This window comes from Juglans regia, chromosome 12, assembly GCF_001411555.2.
Source record: "Juglans regia cultivar Chandler chromosome 12, Walnut 2.0, whole genome shotgun sequence".
Lineage (NCBI taxonomy): Eukaryota > Viridiplantae > Streptophyta > Magnoliopsida > Fagales > Juglandaceae > Juglans > Juglans regia.
The window spans coordinates 4,773,396-4,787,123 of record NC_049912.1 but is presented as its reverse complement, the minus strand read 5'-3'; the positions used below and the strand labels follow the sequence as shown (position 1 = coordinate 4,787,123).

Genomic DNA, 13,728 nt, shown 5'->3' with positions numbered 1-13,728 from the left:
ATGGGCTGTGTAAGCACCGTGCACTTCATTTATAAAAGAGTTGAGTCCATCATTAAAAAATTAATTTTTCATATTGGTATCACATTTACTCACATTTTTCAAAAGGAGTACGCAGAACACTATATGATTGTAAATATCATTTTTTTTTTTTTTTAGTTGTCTAATAAACATGTAACAGCACGTGTACTAGGAAACCATAGTGCCAAAATACAATTTATTTATTAGAATCCCCATGGTAGGATGGGCGCTCAAAACGTCTAAAGAATGGGAAGATGCAAGTGTAAATTGGTCTAGAGCTAGTACCTCATAGCTTGGAGGTGCGAGCTGTGACTTTACTCAAGGCAATTGCGGTCTTTGAGCCAGATGGGCGTCCCAGATGCTTAGAGATAAATTCCCCAGCCAACATGAGCTTACCAAGATTCACATTTGTCTTCACACCAAGCCCATCTAGCATGTACACAACATCCTCAGTTGCAACATTTCCAGATGCACCCTTGGCATATTGCCAGCCCCCAAGACCAGAAACTGATGAATCGACTGTGCTGATCCCCATCTGTGAAGGAAATCAACAACATGACATTTAAGTTCAAAATATTTTCTAACATAGCTTTTGAAATTATCATATAACTTTATTCAGTAATAAATCTGGAAACTTGCTTGAATTTTAAAAATATGCATCAGAAATAAAGTAACTAATAAACAAAGAAGAAAAAAAATGAGCGAGAAAACAAAAGTGAATAAATAAAACGCAGTCAACCAGATAACCAATAATATGAATATATAAAAAACCGTTTCTCGAATTTATGGAGATTATTCCAGCATGATGTTCTTGGCTATATATCACCCACTTTCTACACCCATAAGGTCGCCTTCAAACATTCCACATGAAAACTCACACAGTTTCCCATGTATCTAACTGTTATGTTAATAAATGGGACTGTCTACATATTGCATCCTCCTCTTATGAGCACAGCATTGTAAATGATACCGCCTTAATGGAAAGGCATTTTTCTAAGGTCATCGTAACAAACTAGCACAAACTAGCAGTAAAGACAATTAAAAAAAAAGTACTACAATCAACTTCATAGGGATTTCATGAGCTTAATCCAGTTGTTTCAAGTGTCAGTCAAAACACCAGAATATGATGAGCATCCACACACATGGTTTTGCTTTAATGAAGAAATCAAGATGAAAAAATTGCTTACCTGGAGGGATACGAGTATATTTGACAGAGCTTGGCCATAAGTGTCATGAAAGTGGACAGCAAGCTTATCAACTGGGACAAAACCCATAACAGCTTCAAGCATTGGAATGACAGTACCTGGAAAGATAAAAACACACAAGACAACACCACATAAAGTCCCTTTTAATAACAATACGAAAGAACTCATAATACGCAAGTTAACATAATTCCAAAATGAATAAGGCTTAGCAATATATGCTCAATTCAAAATGTCCACTAATTTCAAATTCATATCAAGACAGCTGACATGTCACTTGCTTGCTTCAAATATGACTAAGCTCCCAGTGAGATGAGATGAGATAGTTTTAGATAAAAATTAATAGTTATAAAATATTGTTATAATATTATTTTTTAAATATTATTATTATTTTAAGATTTGAAAAAGTTGAATTGAAATTTAGAAAAGTTGATTTGTTTATTATATTTTGTGTGAGAATTGGAGAAATTTGTAATAATAAGATGAGATGAGTTGAGATGATTTTTCAATCCAAACAAGGCTAATGTCAAAGTTCTCCAATTCCTTGATAAACCACTCAAATTTCAATGGTCTTTGGTCTCTACTAAATCCTTTCAAGCAAGGTAGGTGTTAAGATAGCTAGATTTTCCTGATCAGGTTCTCTAGCTGTTTTCCCTAACGTTCTTACCTCTCCTCCTACCTTCCCTCCTTTCACTCCAACCTAATAATTTTCAGAGCTGCTTCAGCCAATTTCTCCACTCGCACTCCAAACCTCCACCCTATGTCTTCTCCCTGAGCTCTTCAGCTCCATTCATCCAAACCAAGACCTTTTTGAGGTCAGATTTATTCATCCATTGTGACGTGAAAGAGAGAGATGGGTTGGCGGATAGAGTTGCATGAGAGATGGCATGCAATGAGACTATGAGAGAAAATTAAATGAAGAAGAGGTATGGGGAAGATTAGGTTAAACCCTAACCCAAAGCGCCGCCGTTTAACTCACTTAACTTAAATGACGTCATTTTATATAAGAATAAAATAAAAATATATATTATTTTAGTCGGTTTGTCCATTTGAACAACTGGAACCAAACTGTCGACCGATACCAATTTCTAACATTTTCTACCGCCAGCCAACATGTTCTTTATCAGTTTTGGTCTATTCTAATTAGTGACGATTAGCCCCGTCAATTTATGTATAGTCCTACTATACATATACTAAAATATTATAAAAATACTCTATTATAAGTAAGGTAATATTCTAATATCGTATAACCATAAATAACAAAACACTCAGTAGTATGTAAAGACTTGCCTCATGCCCTTCTCTCGAAAAAAGTTATTTACCCCGAATGAAGTGGTCGTTCTTCTTTCTAAAAAAAGAAAAACGGACAATATTTACCTTTTATATTTTGGCATTTTGCCTTCTCTCAATAAAAAGAATAAAATAAAAAATAAAAAGAAAAAATATTTATAATTTTAAAATATGTAAATTTTACACGTTATTATTATTTTTAAAAAAAAAAGGTAAAATCTATGATTCATATAAAAAAATAATTTTTTTAAAGGGTGGACCACTTCATCCATAAATCATGACGATTGAGAGGACAGAAATGGGCCGATTGCATGTCTGAGGTTTGGTTGTCTGGCCTCAACCCAGCTTGAAGAATTAACTGCCTTTGGGGGTGAGTTTGGTTTAGGGCCGCATTTACCTTCGGCCCATTTAAATCTTTATCGACATTGAGCGAGCGATCGTTCTAAATATAAGCCCATGTGACAAGAATTTTTGGGATTTGTTTGTTTGTTTGTTTTTTTTTTTTTTAAAAACACCCGACCGTAAAGTTTCTTTTTGGGAACTCTGCTCATTGTGGGATTGGATAGACATAGAATTCACGTTCTAGAAGTAGTAAGTACTTTTCGTATGAGACCCGCAGTGATCATGCCGCGCGGCTTTTATAATTGAAAAGGCGAGCTCAAATCGTCGTTTTCGTCGGTATGGTCTTCTATTTTAAAATCTAATTTGGTTTTGGATTTTTGAGTGTTCGTCGCAAATTCACTTGTTGTTTGATGAAATGCCTCTTGAGATTCTTGTATCTGTCTCCTTTCTATCCTTATGCTTATCTGAGCGTTACCGGGTTTTGCTTAGAATATCTATAGTTCGTGGTAAGTCTTGTAGGAGGACCCAATCTTTCTCTTCTCTTTTACCTGTTTATTCCAAAGAACCAAGTTCTGATACCTTTTGGAATGTTAACTCCTAATGTTGGATCTTGGAGGTACATAAAGATTTCTATGAAATAATCCTAATGGTGTAATTTCTGCTTCTTTTGTAGGTTTCACTTTTGCCTGAACATATGCTTTCAATTTTGACTGAACATCTGCGGATGTTTGTTTGCTTTTATTATTGTTTTTTAAATATATCCTGTTGAAATATAAAAGATAATTTTTGAGAGATTTCAATGTCTATTATTTATTTTTATTTTTTAGTTTTTATTTTTATCAGTAAAGATATTTCAATGACTATTCATAAGCATCTGTGCTCATTTATTGTGTTGTAGTCAGAGAACTTGGAATAAACGATTCGAAACTGCTTGCTTATGATACAAGTTATTTAGGCAGTTGATGCGATGCTAGCACTGAGGAGTTTGAATAAGTTTTCGCAGAGTACCACGTTCTTTTTTCATAAACTCGTTCTGGTAATGGCAAATTTGGAGGAATCACAAGGTGTTACCAAACCCTCAAGCATTGGAGCTGATACACTTGAGAGGTATTCCTCTAGTGATTGCATAGCCACAGCCACAGCTAGAACAAGGTTATATGAGCTATTTTTTTTTAGGCGCGAGGACACAGGAGAAGCATCCTTCTGGAGGAAACAAAAAAGGATCACGTCTCAAGGAGATACCGTAAATGGGGCACTTGCAAGCCGGGGTTGGAATTATCAGTCACTTGGTCATGCTCGCGATGCTTGGTGTTTGGTAAATCGTCATTATAGCTCCCATTGCAATGATAAGTACACAGGGGAGCTTTCTAATAAGGTGCATCAAATTTTATATTAACTGTTTCTGTTACCTCTACTTGTGGTAGCTGGAAATTTTATTAGAGGAAAGATGTGAGTTCAAAAGTTCTCCACTTGTGGAGTTATTTTCTTCTAGTTCTTCCAAAACGAATAAGATACATGGGCCAGTTTATCTCGAATGTGTACTTGTTCTTGCCATAAACTCTGGTGTGATTTGATGTTTGTCAAGGATCAAGTCATTTACAATTTTCGTTTTGGTTATTTTTTCTTCTTATAGAGGATTGGAGGTTTTATTCTCTAATACTATTTATGATACTGCAGTTTCTTAGAAGTATTCCAGAATATATAAAGATAGTGGAAGTTGGTCCTACGGATGGACTGCAAAATGAGAAGCAAATCGTGCCTACTTCTGTAAAGGCTAAGTTGATAAAAATGCTAGTTTCATCAGGGTTGCCCATTGTTGAGGCCACGAGTTTTGTTTCACCGAAATGGGTACCACAGGTAAACATGGCTTCACTTTCTTATAAGAGATAATCTGCCTTGTAGTGAACTTCTTTGTGCTAGGTGTATATTACTTGTTAGTTTATCTCTTAACTTTTATAAATATTGATTGGCTTCTTTATTCTGGTACAATCTATTAAGAGTTGCTTTTCCTTTTGCCCTTGGTATTACCTTTTGAATTTGAATTTTCTCCTTTAGAAGAAAAGAAAAGAGCTTCCGTCTTTCCGCACTTGTTGAGATGTTAGAATCTTCTGCATTTGTATCTGCTCGAGGTTTATTTAAAATCTAAAGTGCAGTCATTGGATGTGTATGCCTCTAGAAGTATATTTAGATAAAGTGGCATTGAAGGTGTCGAAATTGCTCTCTAGGGTAATGCCATAATTGATGGCTATGAGTCATCACATATCTTGACTGGCTAGGACACTTCTAGTGAGGGAGGGAGGGAGGAGGCTGTGCAGGTAACTCTGATTGAATTATGTAATCAAAAGAGACCTTCTGGCTTCTGCCCAGTCCTTTGATACGGATATTTATTCAAAACTGGGGTATATTATGAAATGCTAATTTTGAAAGGGGTTATCCTCCTCTTGTATACATCAGTGTACTTGGTTACTCCTTTTGATATATATATATATATATATATAAACAATATTTTTACTTATAAAAAAAGAAAGAAGAAAGGGGTTATCCTCCAGTAGAAACTAAAATGCTGCCCTTTTGTAATATTTTATGTTTGACTTAGCTAGCAGATGCCAAGGATGTAATGGAAGCAATTCGGAATGTTGAAGGGGCTAGATTTCCTGTCTTAACTCCTAATGTTAAAGTAAGCATTCTTTAGAAGAGCACCATGCACTTATACATATAAAAAGTTTATGTGGAGGGAATTGTTAATTGTATTGCTTCTTTCTAGGGTTTTGAAGCAGCTGTTGCAGCTGGAGCCAAGGAAGTGGCCATCTTTGCTGCAGCATCTGAATCTTTTTCAAAATTCAATATCAACTGTAGCATTGAAGAGAGTCTTACTCGTTACCGCGATGTTGCCCTCGCTGCTGGCAAGCTCTCATTTCCTGTTCGTGGGTAAATTTTCCGACCCTCATTCTGACTTGTTTCTCATATATTGTATTTTTCTGGATCATAAGCCCATTAGTTTTCCTAGATTTTCTTGTGTTCGAGGTGGATAGTCTCAAAACCAACCAAAGTTTGATATTCCACTTTTTTTAGTTATTTGAGTTATTTCCTGGGTTGACTTTAAGACATGAACATGTTAAACTTTCTGTGGTTGTAACTTGTCTGTACCAATTTCAAACAAACTTTCTGTTAGCTATAAGTCCTTTGTTTTCTTTAAAGTTTCTTAGTTTGGCAATTTAATGGTAGAAATGTTTGATGCCTTGATTTCCTCTCAATGCCTTTTTTTTTCTCAATAAAAGATATTATAGTAATATCAAAACAAATCTTTGGTTAATAATATGACAAATGACGTACTTTCTTATGTTTTTAGATATATATCATGTGTTGTGGGGTGTCCAATGGAAGGAATGGTAGCTCCAGCTAAAGTAGCATATGTGGCTAGAAAACTTTATGATATGGGTTGCTCTGAAATATCACTTGGCGATACAATCGGTGTTGGTACCCCAGGTAATCTCTAAAACTACCTTTCATTGTATAGTTTTTTTGTGTTTGTGTTCATATTCCATATCAGATTTGGGTGTTACGGCTTGTATGCACAATGTACTTGTTTTTGTTTTATTAAAGGTTCAGATATGAGAGTTGGGTGCGAATAAATAAATCTGATCTCAAGGTCTTGGTTTGGATAAATGGAGCTGAAGAGCTAAGGGAGAAGACGTAGGGCAGAGGTTTGGAGTGCGAGTGGAGAAATTGGCTGAAGCAGCTCTGAAAATTATTAGGTTGGAGGGAAAGGAGGGAAGGTGGGAGGAGAGGTAAGAACGTTAGGGAAAACAGCTAGAGAACCTGATCAGGAAAATCTAGCTATTTTAACACCTACCTTGCTTGAAAGGATTTAGTAGAGACCAAAGACCATTGAAATTTGAGTGGTTTATCAAGGAATTGGAGAACATTGAAATTTAATGTACGAGGGAGGGAGGTGGAGCAAAGAATGGAAACATTAAAATGTTGAGAATGTGAGCATCAATATGAATTGTGAGACCTTGTGCACCTCTCATGCTTGAAGCAATTGGTTGGCGATTGAAATTGGCAACCATTAGGCTGTAGGAAAGTCATCAAATTAAACCTTTCCTTACAAGAATGCTGGTGATGTACCTAAGTTGGAGATAAAATTCGTGAGCCATCATGTTGAATCCTTACAATTTTGATATGCTCTTACAATGTAACAATGGTATCAAAGCAGTGGAATTCACTAATTCAAGCAGCCTCATTCCATAGTGCTTATCAGTCAAATGCAGTTATTATGAAGTAAATTTAGTCCTGTCTGAAGCAAGCAACTGACATGTCAGCTGTCTTGATATGAATTTGAAATTAGTGGACATTTTGAATTGAGCATATATTGCTAAGCCTTATTCATTTTGGAATTATGTTAACTTGCGTATTATGAGTTCTTTCGTATTGTTATTAAAAGGGACTTTATGTGGTGTTGTCTTGTGTGTTTTTATCTTTCCAGGTACTGTCATTCCAATGCTTGAAGCTGTTATGGGTTTTGTCCCAGTTGATAAGCTTGCTGTCCACTTTCATGACACTTATGGCCAAGCTCTGTCAAATATACTCGTATCCCTCCAGGTAAGCAATTTTTTCATCTTGATTTCTTCATTAAAGCAAAACCATGTGTGTGGATGCTCATCATATTCTGGTGTTTTGACTGACACTTGAAACAACTGGATTAAGCTCATGAAATCCCTATGAAGTTGATTGTAGTACTTTTTTTTTAATTGTCTTTACTGCTAGTTTGTGCTAGTTTGTTACGATGACCTTAGAAAAATGCCTTTCCATTAAGGCGGTATCATTTACAATGCTGTGCTCATAAGAGGAGGATGCAATATGTAGACAGTCCCATTTATTAACATAACAGTTAGATACATGGGAAACTGTGTGAGTTTTCATGTGGAATGTTTGAAGGCGACCTTATGGGTGTAGAAAGTGGGTGATATATAGCCAAGAACATCATGCTGGAATAATCTCCATAAATTCGAGAAACGGTTTTTTATATATTCATATTATTGGTTATCTGGTTGACTGCGTTTTATTTATTCACTTTTGTTTTCTCGCTCATTTTTTTTCTTCTTTGTTTATTAGTTACTTTATTTCTGATGCATATTTTTAAAATTCAAGCAAGTTTCCAGATTTATTACTGAATAAAGTTATATGATAATTTCAAAAGCTATGTTAGAAAATATTTTGAACTTAAATGTCATGTTGTTGATTTCCTTCACAGATGGGGATCAGCACAGTCGATTCATCAGTTTCTGGTCTTGGGGGCTGGCAATATGCCAAGGGTGCATCTGGAAATGTTGCAACTGAGGATGTTGTGTACATGCTAGATGGGCTTGGTGTGAAGACAAATGTGAATCTTGGTAAGCTCATGTTGGCTGGGGAATTTATCTCTAAGCATCTGGGACGCCCATCTGGCTCAAAGACCGCAATTGCCTTGAGTAAAGTCACAGCTCGCACCTCCAAGCTATGAGGTACTAGCTCTAGACCAATTTACACTTGCATCTTCCCATTCTTTAGACGTTTTGAGCGCCCATCCTACCATGGGGATTCTAATAAATAAATTGTATTTTGGCACTATGGTTTCCTAGTACACGTGCTGTTACATGTTTATTAGACAACTAAAAAAAAAAAAAAATGATATTTATAATCATATAGTGTTCTGCGTACTCCTTTTGAAAAATGTGAGTAAATGTGATACCAATATGAAAAATTAATTTTTTAATGATGGACTCAACTCTTTTATAAATGAAGTGCACGGTGCTTACACAGCCCATGATTACATTTAGTATTACTAAAAAAAACACCCAGGAGAAAAGAAAAGAAAATCAGTGCATATGAAGCAAGAATGGAGAAGTGCATATTTAAGCGTGAAAAGCTTGTAATAATCAGCTCACTCAAAGATGTTCAAGTGTACTGGAGATTTTTACTGTGTGACTGTGAGGATGTTGACCAATCCCATGTATTATATTGTTATGGGTACTATACAATTTCCTTTTTTTTTGATGTCGGGGAACCTCTCCAAGGCAGGACACTTCGGACCGACCATTGCAGAGTAAACCCCTGTCCCGTGTATCGCACCCTTGAAAATTTTCCTATACGGAATTGGTTAAATCGCTGGCTTTCCACCAGGGGCTGTTGCCCCAAAAGATTGTTTGCACCCATGAGGTGTTGAATCTTGGACCTTGAAGGGAGTGATACTCCAAGATCAAAGCTTTAACCACTTGGGCCAACCCCTTGGGGTTAGGTACTATACAAAATACTAGCCTGGAGATCTTATATTTTGGTGACCATTGATGATTTAGGGAAACCTTTAATTATTTTTTTTGTTGATAGATTTCTTTCTGGGGGACACTGGGCAAATATATGTGGCATATCTAAGATGACCCTATTTTGAATGATGGATCCTGATTAACTGCCAGGTGCTCAGGCCGAGCAGCTGCTCAGGTTGAGCATGCGGTTTGCAGGTAGAGAAAGGTTGCCCTCGTGCATGGCCGTAGAACAGTTGTGACCAAGGAGACTTGGTCGAGCAAGCTTAGGCTGAGCACGGTTACCTACCTTCATGCATCGCGGGATGGTTGCCTACTTGAATGGCTAAGCAAGGGGTGGCCGAGCAGGCTTAAGGATACCCTGCCGGCGATAGAGATTGCTGATGGGGCTAGTGGTGGCAGTTAGTGGCCTCGTCTGCCCACATACGCCACGGGAAAGGCTCCTTTGGGTGCACGATAATATGCACCCGTTGCCCGCTGTGTGAGGACAGATGACACCGGTGGTACACAAAGTAGTTGCCAACACCCCTGCTGTGCCATAGTTGGGTCGGGCCTAGTGGTCTCGACCACTTGCAATCCTGTGCACGTGGTCGCATGGCAGAGGCTGCCTCCGTGGGGGGTGGTCGGGGACCACCCCGTTGGAAACAGATGATGCCGGCGGTCCACATGGTGGCCGTTGGCGCCCCTGTTGGGCCATAGTTGGGTCGTGGCAAGTAGTTTTGACCACGTGCAATCTCGTGCACATGGTCGAATGGCGGAGGCCGCCTCCATGTGGGGTAGTCTGGGACCACCCAGTCAAAGACAGATTACACTAGCAGTCCACATGGTGACCGTTGGCGCCCCTGTTAGGCCACAACTGGGTTGTGGTCACATGGCAGAGATTGCCTCCACAAGGGGGGTAGTCGGGGACCACTACGACAGAAGGCGTTGACGACCCATGTAGCATTTAAGTGCACAGTGCACCCCTGGTTTGTGCCCATGTGCATAATCCAAGTGCACAGTGCCTATGACGAGAAGGTGTTTTCGTGTGTGAAATGTTGGGTGCATGTGTGCCATGCGCATAGTGCGTGCGTTTAAGTGTATTATGCTCCTAGTTGTATGGGCGAATAAGGTAATCTCACCTATTTTAATAGTGCTATGAAAGGAATAAAATAATGGAGGAATCTTATCTGATCATTGGCAAACAATTTCGGAAGCTAGGAAATCCTCCAAGTTTCTATGCAGGAAATAAATCGAATCCCACAGACGATGCAAAATGTTATTGCCAAAAATCACACATGCTAGAATAGGAGAATGAATTATTCCTGGCCCACGGTGGCATTTCGGGCCTCAATCGGAGTGGTTTGGAGCCTCCGGTAGCGGTCCAGAGTGCTGTACAGTGATCGTACGTACTTCCATAGCAGTGAATAAGAAAGTAAATGCTGGAAATATCAATGGAGATGGAGATATAGATTTACGTGGTTCGCACTGAGCCTACATCCACGAGTCGTTTGGAGGGCAAATTCACTATAATATGTTTTTTATATTCTCTCATGGTTTCTCATTTCTCTTTGTACAATGAAGTTGTAGAATTATTTTATGGAGAAGATTCTTGTCTCTGGAGCTCTCGTCAGAAGGTTGAAGAAGGTAAAGAAGTCCCCCCCTCGTTCGGTCTGATCCCTTTTTATCCTATCCTTGGGAGTGATGAGGAATGATAGCTTTATTCCACTCCTTGCTTGCATGTCTTACTTGCTTTTCCCCCCTTTCTCTTTTTTCTTTTCCTTTTCGTCACCTCCTTTTCCCTCTGACATATTCTTTTTCCTTGTCCCCTACTTGTCTCCTTTGTCTTTTTTTCCTCTCTCCTTCTGTTGTTTTCTAATCGAGGCCCTTTGATGGGCTGGACTTGTTTATCTGGGCTTTTATCCCCTTCAGGTAGGGGTGAAAAACAGACCCCCCTGTTCGGTTTTGTGCAAAAATCGAAACCGACCGAAATTGATGTTTTGGGGAAGAAAACCAGCCGAAAACCGACCGTGTAAGGGCTAAAACTGGCCGGTGCGGTTGCCAGCCGGTTCATGGTTGGTTTGGGGGTTAGTTGGAAACGGCGTTGCCTGGTTGTCTTGCAGTTCAATTGCCCAAAGTAGCCATTCAATGAATAATCCCTAATCATCTAAGAATTTCAATCCAACCACAAAATTAAAAAATATACAGCATTATAGCAATTCCGAAATTAGATAAACCCTAATCATCTAAGAATCCAAGAAAATAGTAAACAGCAGAATCAAGAAAATAGAAATAAACAAAAAAATTTTGTTGGTTTGGCAGTGCGCAAACGCTATTTGTTGGAGGGATGTGGATTTCGTGGAGGCTAGGCTGCTGTTGTTGTTGATGCCGCTACCGCTGCCAATGCTGCTGTCGCTGGAGAGTGGAGTGGAGGGTGACGGTTGCAAAAGCTGGAGATGAAATGAGGGGGACGGCTGACTGCTAAGGGCTTGAATGAGAAGAGAAGAAGAGGGAGGGCACTTGAATAAGCCCTAGGTAGAAACGACACCGTTCCCTTTATTTTTTTTAAACTAAAGAAGCAGAATGATGCCGTTTCACTTATTTAAGTGAATAAGTGAAACGGCGTTGTTTAATAATGGTATATATATTAAAAAAAGAGGGTGCTGACGTTGGCCGGTTTTTTGGTTTTTGGCTGGTTCAAACCGGGACCGAACTAGCCAATGCTGGTTTTGTTAATTTACCACCGACGTTCGACTGGTTCCCTGTCGGTTTCGGCCGGTTTTGAGCTCCGGCGGCCAGTCTGAGTCAGTCCCGGTCGGTTGGCTGGTTTTTGTACAGCCCTACCTACAGTGACATTTTGTTAGTCTTTCGAGTTGGGGTTTTCTTCGCTTCGCTTTTTGTTAAAGAGATTTTCTTTTATGTTTCTTTCTTTTAAAAGCTTATCATTTTTCTGATTGATTTATTTATTATGTATATAAATTTTTGTTTCGAACATAGGAAGCCCATTAAAAACAACAAAGAAGCATTGCTAAAAACCTTTTTGACTAATGTGGAATCTCTCATCCGTGGTGCTAAAAAGGAAATTAAATAATGGTATACTACAATAGTTGTAAAAGAGTTGTAAGTATATCATTGCTCATAACTACACTATGGAATCGCTTGCTCCATCATGTATTTTTGCTTTGTTATAACTCTTGTGCCTAAAGATACAGTTCTCTTGTCACAGAATTGGCTCTGAAAGAGATGGCCGGGAAGCCTGTAAAAAAGATGAAAATAGCTGTCTGATTGATTTCTCTCCTCATGACCATCCATTCATAAAATTTGCATCATTGTTAGATGAGAATGATGTGGGAAGCTTGATGATCTAATTGGGGTGAGTTTTTTTGTCACGTTTTTCTATATACTCATTGTTTTTTGGAAGCAAAAAGTATTACTGCTTGTGGGCATTTGGATTGTAATGTGGGGTTTACATATGGAGGTAACAATCTAATTATAAGTATCATTCCTTGCATATCCAATGATTTGCATTTTTAATGGATAGTTCTTTTGTAGATTATATGGATGTGGCTTTTGTTGTTGTTTACACGTTTTCTTAAAGTATATGGCTCAGCAGAGATCAAATTAAAGCTCAATGGCATCTCTATTTTAGTAAATATATGCTGCATATGATATAACGAGCCACCTGTGCCAGCTTCATTTTATATATAGATGCGGCATTTGGTTCGGTCTGTTGTGTTATACGTTAACATTTCAATGGCTGATTCAGATCTGGCCGTATACAGGGGAAGATGAGGTAGCACCAACTTGCTGGCTTAAACTGGCTTAGTCATCTCTACGCTGCTTGGCTATGTGAGTTGGGGTTGATTTCTTCTCAGCCTTTTAGTTTCAACCATTTGTTAGATTATACAAAATCTGATTGATGATTTGTTGACCAATTGCAAAGAAGTTGTGAAAAGAAGTGTTTTGCTCTAACCTCTGAATTATTGATACATACTTTTGTTTCAGATTTATTTACCTCACTTGGACTCACCTCCTCCAAGATGGGTTCATGTTGCACATGGATTGCATCAAAATCAATTCAAGCTGTGTAATGGTCCACAGTGAAGACTGAGTGAATACCCTTTTTATTTTGTGTATGTCTTGTAGAAGACTTCTCATTGATGATTTAGTGCAATTTTTTTTTAAAATATTGTAATAGGCTTTGATCGTTTTGTCACAAAAGACTTTTTCCCGCGAGAAGAAATTGCCGGAAATAACTATATCAGGCGAGCAGCAAGGCAGTATTTTTTTGTTAAAAAAAAAAAAAAAAAATAGTGAAAGACAAACATCAAGAATGGCAACTTAAAAGAGAGAGAAGATTAGCATCGAGCCTGTAGGAATGGCGCCGTAGCTAAATTCAGCCATACAGGAAGGAAGATTTTGTGTTATGGTCAATAGAAGAACATTAATTAATAACTTGACAAAGGACCCAACACGCACTTCTCCAATTCCAAAGACCTGAACCAACCCAACAAAAGAGAAACTATATATCCCCATCGGCCCATGAACTCACACCAGCACAGATGAAGGAAAAGAGGAAAATGGAGTTTCTTATGACT

General features: G+C 38.2%; 2 protein-coding genes across 11 annotated transcripts; one reads left to right on the top strand and one right to left on the bottom strand.

The window, feature by feature from the left end:
* Positions 1–268: 268 nt before the first annotated feature.
* LOC118343956 (hydroxymethylglutaryl-CoA lyase, mitochondrial-like) lies at positions 269–1,319 on the bottom strand. The gene is made up of 2 exons (XM_035683387.1): positions 1,206–1,319; positions 269–553 (listed from the first exon to the last, which is right to left on the bottom strand). Exons 1-2 carry the CDS (start codon positions 1,305–1,307, stop codon positions 305–307), a joined length of 351 nt encoding a protein of 116 aa, XP_035539280.1. The 5' UTR covers positions 1,308–1,319; the 3' UTR covers positions 269–304.
* A 1,723-nt stretch (positions 1,320–3,042) lies between these two features.
* Positions 3,043–13,366, top strand: LOC108983416 (hydroxymethylglutaryl-CoA lyase, mitochondrial-like). 10 transcript variants are annotated; one of them, XM_035683386.1, is made up of 12 exons: positions 3,043–3,188; positions 3,856–3,959; positions 4,029–4,227; positions 4,530–4,709; positions 5,449–5,529; positions 5,617–5,780; positions 6,202–6,338; positions 7,339–7,454; positions 8,107–8,356; positions 12,357–12,503; positions 12,897–12,979; positions 13,136–13,366. In XM_035683386.1, the coding sequence occupies exons 2-9, from the start codon at positions 3,892–3,894 to the stop codon at positions 8,353–8,355; spliced, it is 1,194 nt and encodes a 397-aa protein (XP_035539279.1). In that variant the 5' UTR covers positions 3,043–3,188; positions 3,856–3,891; the 3' UTR covers position 8,356; positions 12,357–12,503; positions 12,897–12,979; positions 13,136–13,366. The 10 variants fall into 10 exon arrangements, with proteins under 10 accessions (XP_035539279.1, XP_035539276.1, XP_035539271.1 ...); XM_035683383.1 differs by having other exon boundaries at positions 3,808–3,959; XM_035683378.1 differs by having other exon boundaries at positions 3,751–3,959; positions 12,913–12,979.
* The last annotated feature ends 362 nt before the right edge of the window (positions 13,367–13,728 follow it).

Coding starts and splice junctions, on each gene's coding strand:
- LOC118343956 (XM_035683387.1), bottom strand. CDS start 1,307: ATGCTTGAAGCTGTTATGGGTTTTGTCCCAGTTGATAAGCTTGCTGTC. Junction 554..1,205: donor ATATACTCGTATCCCTCCAG/GTAAGCAATTTT, acceptor TTTCCTTCACAG/ATGGGGATCAGCACAGTCGA.
- LOC108983416 (XM_035683383.1), top strand. CDS start 3,820: ATGCTAGCACTGAGGAGTTTGAATAAGTTTTCGCAGAGTACCACGTTC. Junction 4,228..4,529: donor CAGGGGAGCTTTCTAATAAG/GTGCATCAAATT, acceptor ATGATACTGCAG/TTTCTTAGAAGTATTCCAGA. Junction 7,455..8,106: donor ATATACTCGTATCCCTCCAG/GTAAGCAATTTT, acceptor TTTCCTTCACAG/ATGGGGATCAGCACAGTCGA.